Here is a 26,169-nt window from a genome sequence, read left to right on the forward strand (position 1 = left end):
TTTTACATCTGAGCTGGCCAAGACCCTTTCTCCTGATGTGATTAGTTTTAATGGTGGAAGTCTTCAAAAATGGGACTTCATATCCACAGTCTTAAGTCGTACCATAGAACAAACAATTTTCTAATTCACACATCTCATTTGGCTCATTTCACAAAGCTGTTCGACAGGCGTATGATCCTGTGTGTTATTTTCATACACCACAGTTATTTAGCCTGTATGTTGAGACAGAGTGATGTGGGCTCAAATGATAGACATGCATGTAACAACAGCCCCTCATGTTTTATAGAACATCCTTGCCTTTGGTTTTCTGTAGGAGGAAGCCAGTTGCTCCTTGTGAAGGAACAGCCACTTCTGCCATCACTCCAGTTGTGCCTGGATCGAATAGCAGTTGCCTCAATTTATGTCATCTTTTGAATGTTTAGCATCTGACCTCTTCCAACCTCCTGTGTAATTCCAGCCTCTTCTACAGAACAAAGGCAACTTTTATATTAATCCAAGTGCTGTTCTGGGAGATAAAATCTGATCATTTCAAAGCCTATTTAAATAATGTAGCTGTTTCCTGCTGCTAAGATCTGCAGCATTAATTTAGTCATTAATTAAAATTCATGCTGCAGATCCCAACAGCTTGAAATAGAATAGTGCAATTAAGAGCATTCTAATTTTAAAATGGATATTTTTATGCACAACTTTATTATGTGTCTGAGGAAAAGGAGTCTCATTGCTACTCTTTTACTGGCTCCAATAAACGCATTGATTTTGATGCAGTATAGTTAGCTGGGTGGGAGGGAAGGGACAGCACCAAGGAAGACAATGCAGAGGAAGGCACTGGCAAACCACCTCTGCGTCTTACTTGCCGTGAAAGCTCTTTTCTGGGGTCCCCCTAAGTTGGCTGTGACTTGACAGCACTTTGCACACACAAACACACACACCCTCCCCAATTGATTGGGTATGAAATTTAGCAACAAACTGATATCACTGGGGTGGAAGAAGGAAGAAGGCTTCAATGGAGCATGATAATTGGGTTTCCTAGGGACATACTATGCTGTTTTAGGACTGCTATTTTCTTGTGAGCCATGATTTAACCTCACTCCCCCCCACACCAGCTGCTGTTAGCATCAGGGAGGGGGATACAGGTGCTTGCACTTTTTTCTTCAAGAGAAATAGCTGTAGAGATAAGCATTTTATATTTGGAAAATGGCATGGGGAAAAAGTTAAATACTCCTCCACCATCACTGCTCCACTGAAATCAGTCCTACCAGCTGCTTTTGTTTTAAGGAAAATGGGATAAGATTGCATTTTTGAAGGAGATTAGATTCACAACTATATAAACATAATAGTAGGAGCTGGGGCTCAGTGGTAGAACACCTGCTTTGTTTGTTTAGGGTCCCTGGTCCAATCCCTGGCATCTCGTAAAATCCAGGCAGCCAGTGATGTGAAAGAGCTCTGCCCAAGAGCCTGAGCATCCCCTGCCCGTCTTAGACAATAGTGGTCTGATTCACTATAAGGCAGACTCGTGTACATAATCCAAACGTACATAATCCAAAATTATGAAATCACCTGATTAGTTTTGATTTGATCTGCATAAAGTTAAAATTCTCATGTTTATTTGTCTTTTCCTATGTCCCCCAGAAGCAGCATTTGTGGGGGGTATTGGAGGAGGGGGAAGAAGATAAGTCATGCTCCCCAGTGGAGATTCGGGGTGGGATCTAAGCCATTGTCTATTAAATACTTGTATTATTCCAATAAAATGTTACAGTTCTCAATATAACATTTAAACCATGCTTGATTACTATTTTATTTCAAATAAAACATTTCAGTTCAATTATTGGTATTTAAAGGAACATAAGATTAACAGGAGATCCTTTTTGGATTTTGTTTGCTAAATAAAAGTCAAAATAAATGTAAAATATTTCTGTCTCCTTTTCACCCAGTTCAGTTCCTCAAAGCAGAGAATATTAAAACATTTAAATTTAAAGTATGCACATGTATGCACATGCATGCACGTGCACACACATCTTTTAAACAAATGAAATATATTTATTTATATACCGCCCTCGCCTGAGGCTCATAATACACTAATTATACAAGCACATAATGCACTAAATCAGGTCACAATCTCAAGGCACTGGAAAACTTTCCAGTTCATTTTTCCCCCAATAGAGTTCACATACCTGCTGGATGATCTAACAGTATTTGTGGAGAGTTTATCTTAATTGCTGCCACTTGCTTAGGAATGCTCAAGAAAGCTAAAACATATCAAAGCTACCTTACCTGGAAGTGTCATAACAGAGGTGGCTTATGGGTCTGATCACTGTTTGTACCTGTTACTTTTTTATATGTATGCCAGCAGATTCACTGCCTCAATGAGGAAGACTGAAGGGAGGCACAGGGCTGTGAAAGGGGCTTGATCAAGGCTTCCCTCTTCAAGGCATCTTCACCCAACTAGTAAGTAAATGCAGTCGTTCATTATACTTACTAGAACAAGTGACAGTAATAGGACACTAGATAAAATACTAAAAGTGGCAAGCAACTTAGCTAGGTCTGTTGTGATTTTGGTACCTGGAGTTATCTCTCTCTCTGAAAGGTCTTTTGTGCTTTTAAAAGATGAAAAGCAAACATTGAAGAGGTCAGTGATTCCTCTCAAAGATATTTATTTCAAACATTTATTTTAAACATTCTGCTTAATTTCCTTAGATTAGTGGCAGCTAATAACAGCAACAAGTTGCCAGGACACAAAATATAGAACCCATCCACAGAATAAGGAAATGCATAAATTAAGAACACAGCCAAATCTGCCACCAAAAGTTTAATGCTTCACCAAATACCATGGAAATAGAATTGCCCTGAATTTAATGAGAAAGAAAGCTGTTCTATTTTTTTTTCCATCAGAGCTTTGAATCCTGTTATGAAACTCATTTGAAAGTCATTCAAAGGGATGGAACTGGTAGCTCAGTTCTGATGTTTAAACATGTTTTGGGCATAGGGTGGGATGACAATATAGTGGATCCCATGAATGATTCCATTTGGCCCTTCACGAACACCAGTTTAGAGCCAGAGAAACCAGAAAGGTTCCTTTAGCACTGCAGCCTATCCAAATGTTTGCCTTCACCAAGAGATTATGAGTCTGTGATAGGGATGTCAGCCTCCAGGTGAGACCTGGGGATACCCTGGAATTATCACTCATCTCTAGGCAACAGAGATCAGTTCCCCTGGAGAAAATGGTTGATTAGAAGATTAACTGAATGGCATTATACCCCACTGAAGTCCCTCCCCTCTCCTCCCCAAACGTCAACTCCTGCGGTCTCCACCCACAAAATCTCTACGTCTTTCCCAGTTTGGACTTGGCAACACCAGTCTGAGAGAGCATGTTAGAGAGTGATAAATAGAAGAGAACAGTCAGTTGTATGCAATGATTATAACTAATGCAGTGGAAAAATAGCTCTATTTTAATTCTCATTTTTTTCTTAAACGGTTTTTCAGATGGAAGGTTGCTACACAACAATAAAATATATGTCAACAAAAGTAACTCCCAAGATCCTCTGGACATCGCATTTCCTGGGATGAACAAAGCAATATCATATCACACTGCAATGAAAAGTCACAATTCTGTTTATGTTTCTATGATCTACTTTTTGAATGCAGTCCTAACTGCATGAACCAAATTACTGAACCAAGGTAAAACTGAAAGCTCTTTCAATGTTTCACTTATATTTCTTCAGAAGAATAATCAAGAATAATCCTTTTTTCCTTCTATAAATAAATGGTTTCACAAAAGTAAGTAGCCACCTAACATGATTAGTACATTTCAAAGAATTGGTGATTTCTGTAGCTGAACATGCATAATTTGTATGTAAATCTACTTTGACAAAGTGAAATGAGAAATAAAATCAATTTAAAACATTATTTACATGTGCCTGGATTTCTAGGTTTACTCTGGAACAAAGTTATCCATTTTTAAAGTTGAGCAAAGTTTCTGATTCCTTAAACATGTTATTTTTTTTATTGCAGAGCATGTTCTGTCCTGTGGAGAAAAAGAAAACGTGTGCTTATTTGACACATTTCAACCTAAACAATGCAAATATTCAGCTCATTAAATCAGTAAAAATGGTAAGTAGAAAATATCACCCCCTGGGGTACACATTCATTTTTAAAAAGCAAGATGTAGAGTACAAGAGTCACTGCCATACTTACATCCGGTCTAGAGTTATTTGTTATATTTAAGTTGTTGGCAGCCGTAATGGCAATGGTGTCTATGGAACTACTAATTATATCGCCCTGTCTTTTCATGAAATTTTGCAGAGAGAAAAAAAAGATTATAGAGATTTGGCAGTTCTATATATCCTAGTTAAATCCATATTAATTACACTGAGAATCAAGAACAAGATAGCAATGTTAGTAGATTGTCACAAAAAAATAGGGATCCAATAACACTTTAAAAATGAAGTTTTATTCTTCATTGATTGAATAAACTTTTATGCTGCCACTCCTAGGCCGGCTAGCTCATGACATCACATCAGCATTCTAGTATAAGGGTTTCTGAGTCCCTCCTGACCAGCAGGGGATGGGGAGAGACTGACCAGGAGAAGAGTAAGGCCCAGTCCACCTCTCTGGCATTGCATAGGAAGTGACATAATGCCAGTGGCTTCTGGGTAACACTTTGGTATTTGGGCAAAACCTCTATGGTAAAATTAGTTTCTACCATAGATATTTTTCCAAATTACTGGAGCATTGCTCAGAAGTCACTTCCTGTGCAAAGTTGGCAAATTGGCTTAGCCTTTTTTCTACTGGTAAGCCCGCTGCCAACCAGCTGATGGGTACCTGGGGCGCAGTGTCTGGCAGCAGGGGATCCCTACCTCTACCAGGAGTTCTGGTAACCATAAGAAGAGTTGGTTCTTAGCTTTTCTCTACCAGAAGGAGTCTCAAAGCAGCTTTCAATCACTTTCCCTTTCTTCTCCCCACAACAGACACCTTGTGAGGTGGGTGAGACAGAGAGAGCCCTGATATCACTGCTCGGTCAGAACAGCTTTATCAGTTCTGTCGTAAGCCCAAGATCACCCAGCTGACTGCATATGGGGGAATGGGAAATCAAACCCAGCTTGCAAGATAAGTCTGCGCTCCGAACAACTACACCAAGCTGGCTCTCTTTTAATGGATCAGAGTTCATATCAGATACATAAAGTGGTTCCTTACTTGACAGATATATGCATAGGTGGTTATGAAAGAAAAATTCTGAACAGCAGTACCAATGGTCCATAAGTGCAGGATGTACCTTAACGATTAGGACATGGGCTTTCATGTGTTGAGAGAGAATGTTGTCTGTGACAGACTGCCATGTTCTAAGTTCATTACATTTTAACACACTAAGGCTTGCTACTTTGTCTTGCTTATCCTGCCCTATACCCTTTAACAACAGCTACACAGAAGCATTAAGCAAATAAAGCTTTTGCCGTAATCCTTTGGTCTAAATATTCTTTTGGCTAGCTGCTGGTAAAAGCAAAAGATCAAATGTCAGCTTTGAAGATCTTACAAGGTTCTGAGCCCTCTCACAGTCAGCTAGCATACTTGCTGCCCTCTGTCTGAATCTCATTGGAGTGCTAGGGATAAAACGATAGGGTGAAGAAGGTAAGGATGCCACCTTTGCTATTGCTGGGATGTGTAATACTGCATTGCTCAGAGTGGTCAGTTAACGTTTCCTCAAAGGGTGTGAATTATGTGGTAATCTTACACATAAGAACTTGGAAAATCTCACTCCTGCCAGTTGAGGTAGAATGAAGATGGGTGTGTGAGAGAAGAAAAAGATGTCTAAGTGCAGGCGTCTCCAGAGATCTGATCTGAGATCTTCACAACAACTTTATAGATTCACAGTTTGTCTGCTGTGCTGGTAGCTTATGCGGGTAACACTACCCCTGGAACCTTTCAGTGCCTGGAGAGATACGGTGCGTGTAAGACTTCCTAGTGCCAGAGTGTCTAGGTTTTAAAGAAAGCTCTTGCAATTTTTCCTTACTCTCCCTACCTTTCCTGCGTGTAATGCATGTAACTCAAGCTGAAACAAAATGTAATGTAAGCCAATTGCTGCAGAGCTTTGATCTTTGCTGGGAACAGCTGATCTTTTGTGGAGACCTGGTCTGCCACACTGTAATTATCTTCACTGTAGAAATGGTTCTTGCTCCTATTAAATTTGGAGGTTTATCATCCTGAAAAACAAAAAGGGACAGTGATTATATCCTCCCTGAACCTGATAGAAAGGGAGGAGGCAGAGAGGAATAATTACTATTGCCACCTGGTGAGCAGTTCAGGGAACTGCAAGTAGTCTATAAGTGGGAAGAGACAGGTGTTCCTATGTTCCCAAGAGGAGTCTCACTAGGGGCAAAAACTAGTGGTGCACAAAGGCATCTGACAAATTCATAGAGCTTCTGGTAATTAAGGTGAAAATTGAAGCCATGGGAAAGGTGAGAGAACAGGAACACTAAAGCACTGCTATTGGCAACATATGGATGTAATTTTAAAAACAGGTTGCAAAAGCAATGAAGATGTCTAAAATGACTATAAATTAAATTTATTTTATAATTAAAATGTAGGTGCCAAGTTCTCCCACCCCTTACATCTGAATCCTCCATTGTTCATCCATTGTTTCCTCCTCCCGTGTAACTTAATACATCATTTTAACTTTGTGAGCATCATTCATATTTCCAGACACAGCAATGTGTCTGTTTATGACTGTTGTTAACAGAAATGCATCCCTAGTTTTCCATGGCTGCCGTATGATATTTTAAAATCATACACAATCCATAAGTTTATTTCAGCACTGAAGTGAATCCATGGGACCCAATTTTGTTGGTTTCAGCTTTTTAAAACATTGTGGTTTGTTTTTTTTTTACTATATTATACAATGTACTAGCTTCAAAGCCCTTTCCTAAGAATGGGCCTTGAAAGGGCCCCTACCAGCCTCTCCTCTGCACAGGAATAAATTGTCAAAATTTCCATGTAAAGAAGCATCTGGTTAAGTCACTCAAGAAATGTAATGAGTTGATAAACCTGTATGTCTATACCAGTCTCTGTTTTCTAATGCTTAACAAACACTTTTAGAGGACAATCTTCATACTGTCACTTGAGCTGGTATTGACGCTCTGGTTTTCTGTCCAGTGGAGATGCAAAGAACTGTACAAAATAATGCAAATTAATAGAGTAGCCAAATGAAATTATATAAAGCCAATGCATGGGATGGTTCTCAAGGCATTGGCTGGCTCATTCAGAATAACAACCTGTGAGTTCAAGGTAAATGTGGATCATAAGTGTTTCAAATAGATTAGAAGGATCAGAGATAGCAGTGCTGTGCCTCACTGTTCCCTAGAAGCTGTGTACATGAGTGCCCATTCATCAATGCGGGAAGGCTGGCTCAGCAGTAATATGGAATGGTGCAGGGGCATGTGCAGTGCAGCGCTCATTTTACAGCAGTTATATTCTGTTAAGGATGTGTGAACTGTTCCTCTCAGTAGGGGAAAGATTAAAAGGGGACATTGCTGTATTTCCAAGCTTGGTAACTGGACATCACCTATAGTCTGCACCGTAATGGGCAGTAGCTGCTGTTGGGAGCTTCTGGCAATGTGAGGAAGCTGGGGTTTTGTTTTTATTTGGCATACCCTCATCTCAGCCTCCTAAGCAGTGTATTAATGGTGGCTTGTATGTTTTTGTATATATTCTAACTCTCACTTTAATTGTTTCAATGATGTGATGGGTAATTGCAATGGACTTAAAATGGTATTTTATCAGGTACTGTTTAAACTGTTACCCAGTGGTAGAAGAAAGGTTAAATATAAGTCATGTAAATGAAGACATGAAAGACATGCAAAACCTCCAAAGAAACAGGACTGCATTGTCCAGGCTAGCAGTTCCAGGCATCAGCCTGTGACCACGGCAACCATTCACACCCATGGCCGTGCAGAAGCCTCACTGAACTCCAGCAAGACACATTCCCACCCCTCAGGCTCCTGCTTCCTCCGGCTGCTGAAGGGAAAAAAAACCTTGTCGGAGGATCTGGCAGGCAGGTCGTCCGGTGCGCTCGTTCTCCTCCTCCTGCAGCAGCAGCCAGCATTCCAGGGAAGTCAGCAGCTGCAGCTTGTGTCTCATACTGAGCATGCTGAAGAGAACTGAGCATGCTCAGCAGCTGCCTCTGAAGGGTCTGCCCTGAGTTCACAGCAGCAACTGCAGCTCAGGGAAGTAAAGATGTCCCGTGGCAGAGTCAAGCCTGCCTTGCCTCCTAGTTCCATCCCAGTCGTGAGCTGCCCCCCCACCCCGCGCTCCCGGCTTCTGCGCAGGGCTCCAAAGCCCTCGCTGAAGACAGCCCCGCCCCCGAACCCCCGGCTTCTGGCCAGGGCTCCGAGGCCCTCGCTAAAGCCAGCCCCGCCCCAGAACTCCCGGCTTCTGCGCAGGAGTCCAAGGCCCTCGCTGAAGACAGCCCCGCCCCCCCGAACCTCCGGCTTCTGGCCAGGGCTCCGAGGCCCTCGCTAAAGCCAGCCCCACCCCCCGCGCTCCCGGCTTCTGCACAGGGCTCCAAGGGCTGCGCGGAAGCCAGGCCGGCCCCCCCAACTGCGGGCTTCAGCAGGGGCCTTGGAACAGCCCCAGCACGTGGGCCAGGCACCCCCCCTCCCCGCTGAGTCTGGGACGGGCCAAGGCAGCTCTCAGTTGGTCTTTCGCCCCGGGATTGACACTTGGAGGGGCCAATCGGGAGCCTGTGGCTCCCGATTGGCCCCTTCAAGTTTTTATCCCGGACTTGCCCCGCCCCTTTCTCCACCCACTTACCTCTTACTCCTTTATTACTTACTTTATTTACAGATAGCAATCTTTGATATGTATAATCTTTTTTGTTGTCTTTTTTTCTAAAATAAAAAAAACCCTCTCTATAAAAAAAGAATAGCTGCTGTCACATCTACTGAGCTATTGTCAGACCCGGATACACGATGCAAAGAATAGAAAATACAAATCAAAGGTAAAAAATCACTCTGCTTGCCTTTACAAAAAACAGAGTGGGGCAGAGAGAGAGTTGTAAAACAGGGACGGCAGGAGTTCCTGCCTCCCACCTGCTACATAATTGGGTACCACACTGTCATCATAACTGATTGAACTACATTCGTATTGGCAAAACTGGTGTTCTGACAATTGCCAGGGACTTTAGCAGGTGTGGAGAGCATTGCCGAGCAACTCATAAGTGGCCATTCTTTAGTCATGCTGCATTCTGGAATAGCTTTTCAAAGGGAGAAAGAAAATTCTACTGGTTTCAACACCTGGTTGAGCAGCTCAATAAGGATAAAATTGAACGTTAGGGCACAATCATTATTTATTTCATGGCTACAGCTTTATCACATGGTTGGGCTGAAAATGAAAGTTATTTCAATGTGAATCAAGTTCATGCTGGCATCTCAGAAGACTTCCCTGGGAAGGCAGAAGAATGAGAGAGAGAGAGCAGAGCTTTTCATATGTAATTTCAGGTGGCAGTTGTTTCCAGATTAGGGGATCTTTGTTTTCATTTCAGTGTGTTTATGACATGTTTGAGTAATGAGAACAGCATTAGGATGTCCTTTTTTTACTGCTTGTAAGATACCCTGTTGCTTAGCAAGAACAGAGGCTATTTTTGATTAAAGTAACTGCCATTAAGGGCTAAAGATAACCTGCAGCAATATTGGCTGATCGGCTGCTGCTGTATAGCATGTCCCTTCTGGGGTACCAGGCACTATTACCCAAGGTTCATTCCCCTGGCTTCTCACTGCTACCTGGTGCAGCACCAGGGGGGAAAATGGGGGGGAAGACTTAACTGGAAGTGATGTCACATATGGCAGCAGTACTCTAGCAATTCTGCAACAGAGCTAGGGCAGGACTAGGTGTAGCTACACCATATCAGTCCTGCAAATTCTGGGAAACGGGTAGGTACAGCTTAAGGGATGAGTCAAAGGTCTTCAGTGGTATGAGGAATCAGTGAAGATGCCCCCCTCTACTGCCACTCAAATAAAAAATCTGCCACTGGAGCTAGTCCAAGGGAACGGAAGGAAAAAGGAAGGAAGGAGTCCTAGCCTTAAAATTCTACTCCGCAAAAGGAATCATCAGACAGACCCTTAATCTTCCCATAGAAATTGGCTTTAGTTACAGAATGGGTTTGGAAATGTACAAGCATCTGGATCTTTTCTCAGGATTTAGACAGGACCATACTCAATTCTTGAATACACATTGATTGAAGATGTAGCAGTTAATTTTCCTTCATGAGGCTTGACAGGGTATAGTCAAGCTGCAATATGAGCCCCCTTATAGCTCTTTATTTTGACATGTAGATTTTATGTTCCATACAGCATATCCAGATGCGCTTTTCTGAAATGCTAAGAGGGTGCTCTTCATCTCTCTGATATTATCAGAAGAAAGGATGACAGCCTGGGGCGCTTTGAAGAGGTAGACTGGTGGGTGCGACTGAAGATGGCTCCTAAGCTGCTGGCATCATAATCTTCCCTTAATCATTTGTTCATTTGTTAATTCAGTGCAGTTTTATCCTGCACTTACTCCAGGGAGCTCAGGAGCACAACATATATCAATCCCCTTTCCTCCCTTTCATCCACACAACAACCCCATTAGATAGGTTAGACCAAGAGAATGCAGCTGGCCAAAGGTCACCTAGTGCCCCCTCCCTCTCTGTCACAGACACACATAGAAATGCATGCACATACTTCTTCCCTCCCCTGCCCCCCCCCCGCTGGCTGCGGTTCCCCTCTTCCAATGCCACTCTTGCCAACTCTGCCAATGTTCCAAGGCTGCTCCTACTCTCCAGAGGATGGCCAACTGAGATGTGCATATGGCTCAATGGCAATGTTGACTTAGCTTGTGACAGCAGTGAAAAAGGCAATTTACAAAATCAGTAAATTATGGAATTCACTGCTTGCGGTGGTTGTAATGGCAATGAGCACAGACAGCTTTAAAATGGAGTTAGACATTCATGTAGGATAAGCCTATCAACAGTTAGGATTGGAGGGCAACTCCATCTACAGATGCAGCAAATCTCTTAATATCAGGGCTGGGAAGCAATATCAAAGGAAGGCCTTGGCATCTATGCCTTGTTTGTTGGCCCTCTTGGGCAACTGGTGACACAGGATATCTAGATGGACCATGGTCTGACCAATAGAACTCCTCTTGGTTCTTACGTGCATTGAGAAATGATGAGGAAACAGAAAGATAACAAAACGAAAATGAGGATGTTTGGAATTTCATAGAAAAACCAGTTTAGTTTATCACTTTAGTTTATCACCAGTTTAGTTTATCACCATGGGGAGACCACTCCCCTAAGGTGTGCAGCAGCACCGCTCCCAAAACATCTGCTGCTAGTAGCAGCCAACATCTTTCTATTGTTGGAGTTCCTCAGTACTTTTTCCCTATGCCTTATCTATCAACATCTTCTGTATTTACTGCATGGATTCCTGAGAGTTTCATCCCAATGGAATGAAAAACAAATATGTAACAGCTGGAAATGTCTGTTGATCTTATTTGTCCATAAAATTAGAGTCCTCCCTCCTGACTCTGATAACTAGCAAGCATTTCCTTTTGTAGGGGGCAAAATCCATGGAAATTTCATTCAAAAAGGATGGAAATCAAAGAGACTATACTGACAAATAGAAAAACATTTCCACTGAAAACTAACACATGCAGTAATGGAATCAAAGAACTGAAATGACAAGGAAATTGCTCATTCCTAGACTCTTCTAGAGTCAAAGGACTGATGTTCAGGTATAAAACCATATCCAGCTGTAGCTATAACAGGGGACATTTTAGGCTATGATTTTGTATGGGCAGAAAGACATAGATGCATCATGATGATAGGAAAGATTTACAACACAAAGTAAATTATGAATCGTTAAGAAGATCTGGGCTAAATCAGGATGGTCAAACTGTGGATCTCCAGATATCTATGGACTACAATGACTATAAGTCCCTGCCAGCAACTGAAGAACAACAGTATCGTCATTGCTGAGCTAGATGATTGACATTTCATTACTAAATGAGTGAATGCCTGGATATAGTCCCTGCTGTTCTGCTATAATATCATGATTGGTGTCAGGCCATATGTTATATATGTCCTAAGATTAGCCTCCAATCAGCTAAGGATCCCTGGCCCTAAAGAAGTCCGTCTGGTCTCGACCAGGGCCAGAGCATTCTCTGTTCTGGCCCCTACCTGGTGGAATGAGCTCCCAGAGGAGATCAGGGCCCTGACGGAGCTTAAACAGTTCCGCAGGGCCTGCAAAAAGGAGCTCCTCCACCAGGCATTTGGCCAAGACCAGACGTAATCAACAGCGACCAAGGGCCCCTGCTCCCCCCCCCTCAGAATTCCATCAATAAGCCACCCCCCTCAGAATCCCACCAATAAGCCCTGGACCTGTTTGTATTACTATATTGTTTACTGTTATACTGTGTTGTTATTTGGTTACAATTATTAGTTATCAGTGTTTTACAGACTGTTTTATGTATTGTTCTCTGTTATAATGTAAACCGCCCTGGGCCTCCAGGGAGGGCGGTATAGAAGTATGATAAATAAAAATAAATAAATAAAATAAATAGCAATAGACATGACAATGGCCACTGGAATAAATGACAAAAGATTTGACCTTGGCTTCTGGATGCCAGGTCTACAGCCCATTGCACTCAACAGGTATGGATTTATTATCTGTGTAGACCTGGTCACTGCTACATCCAACACTGAGTCCAACAAGCAGCAGGTTTAATGTGCAGACTGGAGGTTAGGGCTATCCTCATTATATCTAATGGTGAAAGGAGTCACCCCATCAGTGCTAATAAGAGGATGGCCTAGAGTGGTTTCCCTCCCTGCAGCATCTGCTGGGCTAGCATGACAACTGTTTAATAGGCTATGTCAGCATTGCCAGCCCAGCCTTGAGTCGGGTGCATACTGTCTCTATCTCTCTGTCTCTCCCTGCCTCTTATACCATCACCATTCTTGCTATGTCTGCAGCATGCAAGGGAGGGCAGGAGAGCTCAGCCAGGCTGGCTTCCACCAGGAGGCTCCACCTGTCTCACCTCCATTGACTGACAACTGGCAAGTTGTTTTAGTCCTTCAGAAGCTAAAACAAACCCAATATTCCATGAGACAAATATTAATTTCCTCAATTTATGGAGAATTGCTTGTTTCATTTTGGATATTATTGATGGAAAATAAAATGGGAAATGTTGAGCGTAATTTCAGGGTGGAATATCCAAATGCAAAAACTATGGGAAAACAGTATGGCTATGCATAAATCCTTTCTATTCACAGAGGAAAAGGAAGTCCCTGCCATTTTGGATCATGTCCACTGAGTTTATTATTGGTCTCGGTTTTAAAGTTTTATAACTAGAAGGGTGTGTGAGGGAGACCTGATAAACCTGCTTTCTAAAAAATTTAAAAAAAAAAGCTTGTGTAGGGCTTGAGCCTATCAAAGTGAAAAAGGCTCATACGTGTCAGCATTTGGATATTTGACTTACTGGTCCTTGTCCTCTTAAATCTATCAGTACTTTCTTGCTTTGGGCCTTTGGAGAGATCCATGTAGCAACCACATAAATAAATAAATTCTTTAGAAACCATCTTCCCGGTGACTTTATGGCATTTAAATGGAGGGTAATTCCGAAGCCTCGTTCTCATTAAAGCTGTGAAAAAAAGCAAATTTCTCTCTCCCAAGAAAAGTCAACATCATTATTCTTTTGACTCCAGTTCATTACCAGAAGTCTTTGCTTTTATGCAGTGAAACTGTGTTTATCCTCTATAATTTAGCTAATCCTTTCCTCTCCCTGCTGTAATAGAATAGACATGCAAATCAGCCCTCATCAATTTCATGTGTGAAGAGGACGGGCAGGCAGCAGGAATGGGGAGGGGATGCTGAGAGTCTGCCACTTGAATGTCATACGTCTCCCCATTGGGTACTTCAGTTTTATAGCTATTAGAGGCTTTTTTTTAATTAACAGTGAATATTAAAGAGATTTTAAGATAATAGAGACTCCCAGTAGTGATATTTGGCAGATTTCCCCCTCCCCCCATATTTTCTCTCCCTCTCCTGCCTGCCTGTTCCCCATCTTTCTCTCTCTCTCTCTCTCTCTCTCTCTCTCTCTCTCTCTCTCTGGTGCTTCAGTGCCTTCAAGCAAATCATTATTTTCTGTTAGATGTTTAATCACAAACCTTGCAAGGAAATTTTCTGTTTTTCATGCTATACTTGGTGCAGAACTAACTTCATTACTATGTTGACACACTAGCACATTTGTCAGCCATAAAACCTTGTCTTCTTAAAGACCCCAGTCTCTGGGAAAGATTTCTTTTTAAATGATACAAGTAGGTAAACGATCTGAAATACACACCTGCTTCTTTACAGCTTACCACTAGGCTATTCTTCCTGGGTCTGACAGGTTGTCAAGGCATAGGGAAAAGACTTCTGAAGGAAGCTTGAAGTGATGCCTAAAGTGACATTTTATGTAAATAAGGCAGGTAAAGGATATTTTTCTCGGCCACATTTGCTCAGCTGGAGAAAGAGTAAAAGCACTGGTTTTAATGGAGCATGGGCAGTCTGTATAAGCAGAAGAGAGCTCTAACAAGCCAGTCTTTGTGTACCTATTAGCCAAGCCTTGCCATATCATAATCATGAATAATTAACACAATAAAGTATTTGAAATACAATTTCAGGCACCAGGAGAAAATGCATGCTCTTGTCTGGACTGGAAAACAAAACAAAATCTAAAATTACTTAGTGCCCACAGCCTTATTCCATATTTTTCATTGGTATTCTATTCAGGTGTCAATGGTAACAAGCAAGACTGCCTCTATTTTAATAGTTTGAAACAGCGTTGTAACGCAATCACCACTTTATTATTTTGGGGATGGAGGCAGGGCAATGAGAAAAGGGGCATGCACAAATGACTCAAAATGGCAGCCATTGGGAATAAAACCTGAATGCATGCAGTTTTCCATTGTTCAAGTAGATTCAGTTCACCTTCAGGTTGCAGCCAAAAGAAAAGAAAGAAGCCTAATCTAAAGAGTACTTTCCCTGTCACAAATGGCCAGTTGGTCCAGCATTGTACGAGTAGGAGTATGAAGGCATTGGATCTATAGTAGAGACCTGGAAAGACCTAAATAAAAAGAACAAAGTTTGAGCTCAGTGGCACCTTTAAACCAACCAAGTTTTATTCAGGATACTAGGGGCAAAGCCTGTTGCATTCAGGAATACAATGGATGCTAGATTGGGGGTGGGAGAAATCTGCAGATGGACTCTCCTTCCCCCCAGGACCTGGAAAGGCTGCAGGGATGGGGGACAGAAGGTGATTGGCTGGCTGCTGGACAGGCAAGCTGGTTGGAGGAGGAAGCAATCAGGGGTGGGACAGCCACCCTGAATTGGTGTTAAACACTGAGTGGCACTTAAGCTATGAGACCAGCTCCTCCACCAAGCCCTTACCAGAAATATTAATTGGAACAGATAAGCTTTCATGTGCAAGCACACTTAGAGAGTAGTATCTGAAGAAATGTACTTTTACATGAAAGCTTATACCTTGAATAAAATTGTGTTCGTCTTAAAGGTACCATTGGATTCTGCTGCAGACCAACATGGCTACCCACCTGAATCTAATCTAACCACAGTTAGGCAGGGGAACCTATTATCTGCTGGTAACTCTCCCTCACTGGATGTCTTTGAGATGAGGATGGATAGTCATTTCCTCTAAATTAAAGAGGAAAACCAGGAAGTTGCTTATCTTGTCAAATTTATCCAGGAAATAATAGGCATATTTTCATCCAAAACAATGAAGAGTCTGGCCAGTTTTGCTTTCAAATTTTCAAAGGTATTAAGAAAATCTCACTTGTCTGTGCTAGTCTACATGATGAACATTTGTAGCAGACATATTTTATTAATTTTTAGTATATCATGTTTTGTGCAAGTTGTGCTGTGAGGCAGAAAATTCAAATTTAAAAGGCCGATTTTGGTAGGAAGAAGTGACCTCACATGAAGAGGGATGATAGAAGAATTGGTCTTTGACCTTGATGTGATATCATAGGAAGTGAGAGTGACATTATATCCCTACTGAACTTACTCTTTGCCCCAAATTCTGCTCTCTCTAAGCACCATCCTCAAATTTCTTAATTAGGAATGGCCAACTCTATATGCAAGTGCAGAAAACAGTGTAGGAAGAGCCCTGTTGGATCACAGTGGTCCATCTAGTCCATCAAGATGTTTTACACAATGGGCAGCCAGTTCCTCTTGAAGGCCAACAATAAAGCATGGGCGTCAAGTCCTTCCCCTGGTGTTGTCTCCTCATACTAGGTTTCAGAGGTTTACTGCACCTGTATGTGGAGGAACCCTTTACTGACTATGATTAGTATTTATCCTTTGTGATTTAAACCAAACCAGTCTACAAAAGCCATTTAAGATGTTTGGATTTGCCACTCTGCCCATCCTGAGTAAATGAATGTTGGGACAATTAAGCCTCTCATTTCCCCACTCCCCTCAGCTATATCATATAGCAGCCTACCACTATTGGGGTAGGTGATACTGCTAGGCCTAACTGCAAGACTCACCTAGGTAGAGCAGGGTGGGACCAGAGGCAGAAGACATTCAGAGCAGCTTCAACAACAAAGCAGTTTTGGCAATAAATTACGAGAAGAAGAAAAACGGGGGGGGGGGGGGTTGTACCTTACTTTTAATGACCCAAAGGAGTCTTAACTTATCTTACAAGTACCCTAACCCTTTCTCTCCAGACAACAGACATTCTGTGAGGTAGGTGAGGCTGAGAGAGATCTGAGAGAACTGTGACCCAACTGGCTGCATGTGGTTACCCAACTGGCTGCATGTGGAGTAATGGGGCATCAAACCTGGTTCCCCAGATTAGAGGCCACTGCTCTTAACGACTACACCATGATGGCTCTCTAAGGCTCAAAAGGCAAGACAGTGATAGGCAAGACAGGGAAAGGAAGCAATAGCTTACTGGTCTCAGGTGGTTTATGTCAGGGTATGGCTGTGGCGAACAGGAACTGGCTAAAGAGCAAGGAACAGGGAAGAGGAGGACAAAGCTTAACACAAGAATCATGTGTGGAGCTGGGAGTGGAAGAGGAAAGGGTTGGAGGGAGAAGACACAGGAGCAGAACTTGGAGCAAGTTACAATGTTGTGGCTCTTCTCCATTGTAAAGTATTATAACATTGTGGTGGATGAAGTTAACCACATCTTCAGGTACTTGGAATGATCAGCTTGAAAGAAACCAATCTGTGCGAGAAAGCAGTAGCTGGCCTGGTACTTTTAAAACCCATGAGCTCCCTCAAGACATCACAGTTCATTATTACGATATAAGATTTTGAGAATCATATACCAAGGAACTTTGAGACAAAATATGGTAACATTTTGGGGTGATTTTTAAAGAAAAATTACAATTGTAAAAAAAAAATCTGAAAGTGACATAGAGCATGCCCAAGTGTTCTGAAGAGATTAACAATTCTTAAAATGGTAGTAGGCCATTATTTCTCCAGGTAACATATGGAGACAGCAGTTCGGTCAGTCCAGCAATGTCATGGTCATGGAACATCAGGATGATGCTGTTAGCTATAAAGTTTTGGTTGAAGCAGTAAGCACAGAATAATAGTAAATATGTGCAAAATCCAAAGCCAAGCACAATAGCAAGTGAACATTTTACAAGGTCCCAAACATTATACAATGAATGGGTTAGTTTAGAGAATATGACTGAATCTTCCACTAGATTATCGCCCTTTAGCAATGGTGGGAAAGTCTGATCCTCGTCCAGTTCATCTATGGGCACATTGTTAATTCCAGTCAATGATATTACAACATGCTTGTTTTTGTGCTGCTTGCTACTTCTCTGATCCCCTTTCTTTAGATTCTCCTGCGAATCTCTTAAATGGCAAGCTATGACCTTTTCTGGTCCATAATATTTTTCTTCATTTTGAAATTTGACAACAGAGGGTTTTTTTGCTTTGTTGTCCTGAAACTGAGAAATCTTGGAAGACATCTTCTTGAGTTCTATGTTCAATTGCTCATTGGCTTTTGCCAGTTTCCTGTTATGGTTTTCCAACAGTTGGATCTTTTCTTCTGTCTTCTCCACCAGATCCACTACAATATCTACTACTCTGTCAAGTTCTTCCACATATTTCTTTATGTCTTGTGTTTTCTCTTTCAGGTTTCTTTTTGGGTCTTTTGCAGAGTCCTTTCCCCCCACCATCATCTGATTTGAGGCATGTTGTTCTGCAGTTGTTCTACTGGGATCCTGTCTTTGAGGAAGAGAGTCTCCCATTTGGTTCACCATAGGTTATTATTGAGGATATACTGGAGGCAGATACTAAGGAATCCTTTTAGAATGTTACATGTCTTACAATGTGACATCACTTTGATGGCATAATGCTTTGAGGAGCCAATAGAGTACACTTGCAAGTTGCTAAATACCTAGCAAAGGAACTATATAGAAAACATAACAGCAATAATATGAGATGATTTTCAAAAAATGATGTTCAAAAATATTTTTTCCATCAATCTGCAATCGGTAAATGATCATGAAAACCTTTGTTCTATTTGTGATAGAATCAGTGTTTTTGTGAGGTTAATTTTTGGCATGGATCTGACCATGATACAGGATAGCTAAATGATTTCATAATTAACACTATATAGTTCACATTTAGAAAGATGACAAACTCAGGATCATTTCAACAAATCTGACTGAGCAGAACAAAGATAAAGTTCAGTTCAGAGAATTAGAAAGTGAACACGTTCAAAAATATTTTGACCCAATTATGGAAGGAGAATAACGTTTAGTCCTTTAGGACAAAATGCTAATGATTTTCATAATCAGCATAATCAATCCCTGGTAGGTTACTGTTCCAGCCTTACACACATCCGGTTTCCCTTCTGTAGCCTTTCTAGATACTTGCAAAGGGATATGCTTCAGACTTCTTAAGCTGTTTGTATCTGAGAAGTTGTATAGTCAGCCAAAGAAGCCTTGAAGGTTTCCAGAATGATTCTCCAAAGAAACAGATGTGCTTTGTTTATGGTGTGCAAGCTTGGGGGGCAGTTTATGCTTCAATAAACAATTTATGCTCCTGACACTACTTTGGCAATAAATCTACTTTTAATTCTAAAAGGAACATATATAAAGGAGAGAACAACACCACTTATGGGTGGGTGATAGGACAGGAAAACTATACCAGGCAGACAGTTAGATATGGTTGTTTTGCTCTACATAAGCGTCAATCAGTAGCATTTATGATCAGGCAAGACATGGCATTGCCTTCGTACAAAGCTTACCACACTGTGCTGTGACTGATATTCTGGTGCCTCATAATAAATATTCCTGAAACCAACTAGGTTTTGATGGAGGTGGGCTTATATATTCCCACTGTCATGATGGTCAGTTCATAGTCTGAGGAAGAATGCCACTGGACTCTGATTTTGTTTTATATTTTAAGTGCACACCTAAAAGTGTAAAGCATATTTATGGGAAGCGGACATTGAAGAATATCAGGAGAGGCTTGTGGGATCAGATGGGTCCACCCAGTACAGCATTATTTCTCTGACCAACCAGATGCTTCCAAGGGCAACACACAAGCAGGTCAGGAAGAAAATAGCTATCTCTCAGCAACCAGCACTCACAGACACAGAGCCTGTACTCAGTAACTATGGCTAACAGCTATTGATATATCTATCTCCCATTAATTAATCTAGCTCTCTTTTAAAGGGTTGGAATCATGTCTATCATACAGATGTTTCCTGTTAGTTTTTGTTCACCCTCAGGGCCAAGTCACATGTCCAAGTCCATATGATGGACAAATGGCTGCCACAAAGACTTTTAAACAGATGTATGCCTGGAGTTCCATGCTGGAAATTCAAGCATGTAGGGGCTCAGTGCAGATAATCATGGTGAACAGGGAGAATGGGCTTAATCCTCTCTCTTTTATGCTGCTTTCTTGATCTTGATTGGAAAATGACCGGTTGCCTCACTAGAGAAACATACATAAGCTGATGGCTGTCATTTTTCCCAGACAGAGCCACTAGCATCTTCTGACCATGAGGGGAAAGGTTTAGACCAGGGGTCCCCAACCCCCGGTCCACAGCCCGGTACCGGGCAGCAAAGGCCATTGTACCGGGCCGCCAGCGGCCGCGCCTGCCTCCCCCCCTGCAGCGAGAGGGGGGGGAAAAGGCCGGCACAGCAGCCGGCGCGGCAGCCGGCGCATCAGTGACGCTAACGCACGCGCGGAACTGCCGTGCATGCGCGTTTGCGCCCCCTGGTGGCCAAAACGCACATGCGCGGCAACTCTGCACATGCGTGTTAGCGCCACCTGGTGGCCAAAACGCACATGCGCGGCAGGTTGGGGACCGCTGGTTTAGACCATAGGAAGACCATATGGAAATAAGAGCGCTATAGGACCAGACCAGTGGTCCAGCTGGTCCCACATCCTGATTTACACAGTGGCCAATCAGTTGTTTTGCAGCACCAACAAATGGCAAAAATACCTTTCCTGGTGTTGCATACTAACACTGCCATTTAAGCCATCTCTCCTCACTGGCCATGCACTCCTAGGATATAATGTTTGAATCACTTCTTAGTGGTACTAAAAAAATTACTCCATGAAAAGCCACATTATATATAAACAAATGGCAATCAAAGCCTTAAATTATACAAGAAAAAGTGGCACAAGGGATGAGGGGAGAAAGAGAGGAAGGAAGAGTGAGAGAAGAAGATGAAGGAAGGGAGTAGGGAGTATTAAGGAAGTGAGTTTCTAATCAGAATAATTTTGGACAAGACATAATTTTATTCTGCAGCAATATACTTGTTGTCTGAATTAACCTAGGAACTGAGGCTAATTAATTCTGAGTTATTTTCTTCTTATCTCCTTGTTTAAGAAGCATTAGGGTATATAGTATTACAAAACTAGCAAGAAGATTGTTCCAAAGGATCTTTACTGTCAATACTGATTTTTCTTTGTTCCTGTTATATAATCTCCTTCTGGATGAGTTCTTCTTCCTCCATTTTATGCTATTCTAGCATGAAATTACAAAGCTTTGTGCTGTAAACAACCTTCTTGTGAAGCATTAGATGCATCGAATATAGCCAGTTCTGACTAGCTTCAAAACATTGCCTTGCATAAACACTGAAGAGGACTTCCTTCTATTCCAAGGGCACTTGTGGGGAAATGAGAGATGTCCTGAGGATATCATGATGAGGGTCAGTTCATTTTTGTTTAGAAGCTTCTGGGATTTACAATTTCAAATCAGAATATTCCAGAAGCAGTTAAAGTGTTTTCACACATAATCAGAAGGATTTTTATTACCAATAAATTCTTACTTAGTCACATAAATTATGGGAGAGAAGTTCAAAGGGGATTTTAAACTCATGTGTGAAAACCAACTATTTGTGACTGTTCAATCTGGACTGACATGGAAGATTAAACCAAGAGAGAATTATTTATTTTATTTTAAAAACTAGATATTAAGCCCGCTGAGGTTGAATTCAGCGGGCGCTAGGAATGTGGGTGGGGGGAGGGGGAGAAGGAAGGGAGAAAGAGAGTCATGGAGAAAGATAGAAAGGAAGCAAGGGATGAGGGGAGAAAGAGAGGAAGGAAGAGTGAGAGAAGAAGATGAAGGAAGGGACGAACGAGGTGGGAAGGAATGGAGAGGCAAGGGAATGGTGGGAGGAAGGGAAGGATGGGTGGGGAGGGGGAGGGGGAGGGTGCAGTAGCGATGGGTGGCTGGGTGGATGGTTGTGGGGAGGCAAGCGGCAGCGTTTGGGGGGGTTGGAGAAGGCGGGTGGGTATGGTGGGTGGGGATAGGGGAGGTGCGGGCTCCCGGCCGGTTGGCGTGGCATCTATGGAGTGCAGAGGATGTACCGCGGTGTGTGGCGGGGTCATGGTCCAGGTGCAGCGTTGGGCGGGTGGCTGGGGCGCGTTGTGGGCGGCGGCAGGGTCGGTGGGGTTGGGAGGGGTGGAGGGGGGTGTGGGCCATGGCGCGCTGTTGGTTGGGCCATGGCGCGCTGTCTCCCCAGCGGACTGGTGGCGGCAGCGGCAGCGGCAGGGGATGGCGTGCAGTCGCCAGATTATCTGGAGGCCAGAAGGGGTGCGGGGCAGCTCGGGGCCGCAGAGGCTCGTCGTGCTCGGGCGGATGGGAGGAGGCGTGAAGGAAGGGAAGCAGCGGAGGGAAGCTGGTGTGAGGATGGTGGGGCTGAGAATAGGGGGTGGGGAAGGCAGAGCGGGGTGGCAGAGGGCAGCGGGGCTGGGCCGTAGTTGGGAGAGGGGGGCCCAGGCATGGTGGGGGGTCGTTGTCAGAGGTCAGGGTAGATGGGGTGGGTGTTGGAGAGCGGCGGGCAGGGTAGCAGTCGAGGCGGGGAAGTGGCGGCGGAGGAAAGGTAGGGTGAGCGTATGGCGAGGTGGGTTGGCGGGTGGCAGGGGAAGGCAGGTGACATCGGGAGGTGGGCGGTTCGGAGGCAGGCTGAGCAGCGGAGGGCCCAATCGGCTGGCGCAAAGCTGGCACAAAGATTGGGCCCTCCGCTGGTCAGTTGGGGGGGGGGAGGTGAATCGTCTGCCTTCCCCATCACGGACGGACTCCTCCCAGGGAGGCCTTATTCTTTTATTTCTAACCGCGGAGCGGTTAAAGATTGTACCATACCTTTCTGCTCTCAGGTGCTTAGCTGATTTAAAACATACATATTAAAAATCGTTAAAACCAAACCAAACCACATCATAGAACTATTAAAACCAAGCTAAAATGCAAAAAACATCATTTTTTTACATAAAAATAACAAAACAGGGTAGGAAGGAGGGATTACTAAGGGAACTACAAACATAATTTTTAAAAAAAGTTCTCTGAACGGAGAGAAGCTGCATGAGTTTTGAAGAATGTGGTAGAAAGTGTGAGGGGGTTGGCGGTATCATGATATAGAATGGCCTGGGAAATATTTGGGGGACATGGGGGGAGTCATCAACAACAGCATGGCATCACATCCAGAACTGATATCAAGCCTTTCTGGGAATTGCCAGGAGCTTATTTTGAGGGAACTTGGAACCGATTTTTTGCATTTTTGTCAACCCCTAGCATACTCCCCACCCACATTCTGTTGCATGTTGAAAATGAGTAGATATTTGGATGACACAATCCAGGGAAGAGAAGAAGATGTATAGCCAATTCTTTACTCAGGCACCTATGTATAGAAAGAAAAAGCTTGTGTGTGCATGAGGCTGCAGAGCATTTACTAAAACTCTTCAGCCACAGCAGCAGAGCAACATGAATGTTGAAAGAATAAGCTGGCTTTTTCCACTTTAGAGTTCACATGCTGTGCTTTACAGAAGGTTGCAACCTGACTTCTCACTTGATCTTTCAGTCACTCATGAGATACAAGTGTTCCTCAAGTTCTGTATGTACTGTGCACAGTTTAAATCAGGACCACCATGCATGGGGAGAAAGGGCTTCAGCCTTTCCCTTCTCTGTACCAACTTTGCAATCTGAAACAGTCATGAGAGCACAATTTGAAACAGTGGGGTCTGCAAATGACTGCTCATGTGTTGAGGCTGTCCTTTATTTATTTATTTATTTGATTGATTTGATTTATTGCCCGCCACTCCCATACAATGTCCTCATTAAAAATCCCATTAAAACCCCCCATTAAAAGGACAAATTGATACAATCTGTAAACTGCATTCCTCAGTATAAGTAAAAGGCTAAGGGGTGTGGGGGTGGGCTCAGTCCAGGATGGGGGGGCAAAAATTGGCCCCTTGGCCCCGGACTGACAAGTGGAGGGGCCAATCGGAAGGCGCAAAGCAACTTCCGATTGGCCCCTCCGATTATCAGTCAGGGGCCAACGGGCCAATCCCTTCTGCCAAACAGTTGGCTGACAGGGAGGCCACAGAAGAGCCCCTTCACACTTAAAATACTGCTGTGGTCGGCCATGCTGCTGGAGGGAAGAAACAGCCAAGCAACTCTCTGCAGATATGAGACCTACCACACAGGGTTATTTTGCCTCCTTTTTCATATGCACAACAACCCTGTGCAGTAGGCCTCAAATGATTCAACTCCATAACAACCAGTGTGGATGACTTTAAATGTTTCTTCTCCTCAACCGTGTCCAAATTCCATAGGAGCCCTTTCTGCCTGGGCAGCTGATCTTTATACTCTGCAGATGAGCTGTAATTCCAGGAGCTCTCCAGGCCTCACCTGGAGTTGGCTACTCCTGGGTTGGAGATATTCCTGGAGGTTTGGGGGAGGGCCTTAAAATCATACAATGGCTCAGAGTCCGGCCTCCAAAGTAGCCATTTTTGCCTGCAGAGCTGATCAGTATAATCTAGAGATGAGCAGCGATCTAGAGAGGATGATAGAGGAGTGGCTGTGGGTGTGTCCCTCCTGGGCTTTGGCCAGCCATTACCAGCAACTGTTTGTATTTTTGGGTGCAGAGAGACAGACAGACAGACAGACAGACAGACCAATATCAATCCTGCGAGTCTGTAAAGTTCAGGAAGATCTAAATAAATAATATTTACAGCCTGAAACTGTAAATAATAAACAAGAAAATGGCTGGAGAGACATGGGAACTAAAGTGACTTTTTTCAAGCTTGGCCTGGTAAATAAAATCTCCTATGAACTCAAAGACATAAGTGGCCCAGAATTTCAAGTGTGGTTAGCTTTACAGGAAAGTAGACAGTGAGACTTTGGGGGAAACTAGGTGATCCACCTTTATTAGGCAACGACTTGGCCTTGCAGACAACAACAGGGACAGCAATTGCCAGCAGTAGATCTCAGGCTTCAGAAGGGCAGACATCACCACCCAAGCAACCAAGTGGATTCTGGGGCCATGTGCATTCCTTTTGAAGGGGTGCATGAGAGGGGGGAGAGCTTTCCCTTCAGCCTAACTGCCTAGAGAGGAGCTGTACTTCCAGGAGATTCTCGGACCCCACCTGGAGGCTGGCTTCCCTAAACCTCAAGGGAATACAATGCTACACAGTCACCCCTCTAAAGTAGCCATTTTTGCCTGCAGAGCTGGTCTGTATAGTCTGGAGATGAGAATCAATTCCAGGCCCCACCTGGAGGTTGGCTGTCCCTGATCTGAACATATTCCTTGAAGTCTGAAAGTGGGGCCCCAAAAGTGTGTAATGCCCCCACAGCTACCTAGCACCCCCTGACATATTTAAGGTCAAGAAAACATTGTAGAGAGGAGGTAAGGTTGCCAGATTGGTGTAGATTCATCTTCTGGAATTCCACACTACCTAGGGACCTCCTCTTAGGGTTGCTATCTTCAAAATGAGGCTCTCTACCCCACCACCCTCACGGAGAGTCTGCTATGGGGAGAGGAAGGGAAGGCGATTGGAAACTGCTTTGAGACACCTGAAGCCTGCTGGGTCACTGTGACCCATTCCCAGTTCTCTCAGACCTCTCACAGCCCTACATCCCTCACAATGACCATGCTCCTTTCCCCGCCCCCCTCACCTCCTGGACTGACACTCGGAGAGTGTCCCCTCGAGTTTTTATCCCGGACTCGCCCGGCCCTTTCTCCTCCCACATTGCCCTTACCGCATTATTACTACTGCTCCCGTGGAGCTGTTTACAGATTATGCATGAGAAGGGCAGGGAAACACAGGCCAGTACCTGCGTGACAGTGGGACTAATCTCCATTTATGCAATATGCCAGTGCCATCTGGGCCCCCTCTGATGGCCTGTGGCAAGGGAATGCTGATTTTTCCAGGTTCCCTTACTTGCCACAGTGGCCATCAGAGGCCTGTGGGGGCCATACCCATGCATACAGGAAGATCCAAGCATTGAAATCCCAGCTCTGCCTCCTACCTATAGTGTCCCTGTAGGGACACAGAATTCCCCGTTCGACTTTGTGGTGCTGTGGAGCTGAATGAGGCATTTTTACACCCCCACAGGATGGTGGAATAGTGGCATGCCAATATCCCACCATCCTGTGGTGGGACCCTAGTGCCCCCCTGCCCCCCCCCCACTGCCACTGTGGTGAGGCATAGTGGCACCTTCCTGCCCTAGAGCGGACCGTGTGCGTTGGGGGATTTCCTTCCTCAAGTGTATGTGGAAAATGGTGGGGCATATTGCCTCACTGCTAGGAATTGGTGGCAGCCTGGTACGACTGCCGCCATGAATAATCAGTCTTAGAGATACAAAGCATCTGACTAGAAGCTCTACAAA

At 43.6% G+C, this 26,169-nt stretch overlaps 1 protein-coding gene across 6 annotated transcripts in view; it reads left to right on the forward strand.

Moving 5' to 3' along the window:
* The window catches only part of LOC143829894 (uncharacterized), a 51,287-nt gene that overhangs the window by 4,104 nt on the left and 21,014 nt on the right, over positions 1 to 26,169 (forward strand). Inside the window, exons 3-6 of one of the 6 annotated variants that reach the window (XR_013228275.1) lie at positions 2,348 to 2,445; positions 3,481 to 3,675; positions 4,009 to 4,107; positions 18,176 to 19,267. Coding sequence is in view for 1 of the 6 variants with exons in the window: in XM_077321455.1 (XP_077177570.1) it covers positions 314 to 422 (109 nt within the window). In the remaining 5 variants the exon portion in view is untranslated. The other 5 variants (XR_013228271.1, XR_013228273.1, XR_013228272.1 and 2 more) reach the window with 5 other exon arrangements.

The sequence above is a fragment of the Paroedura picta genome, chromosome 2 (genome assembly GCF_049243985.1).
Source record: "Paroedura picta isolate Pp20150507F chromosome 2, Ppicta_v3.0, whole genome shotgun sequence".
NCBI lineage: Eukaryota > Metazoa > Chordata > Lepidosauria > Squamata > Gekkonidae > Paroedura > Paroedura picta.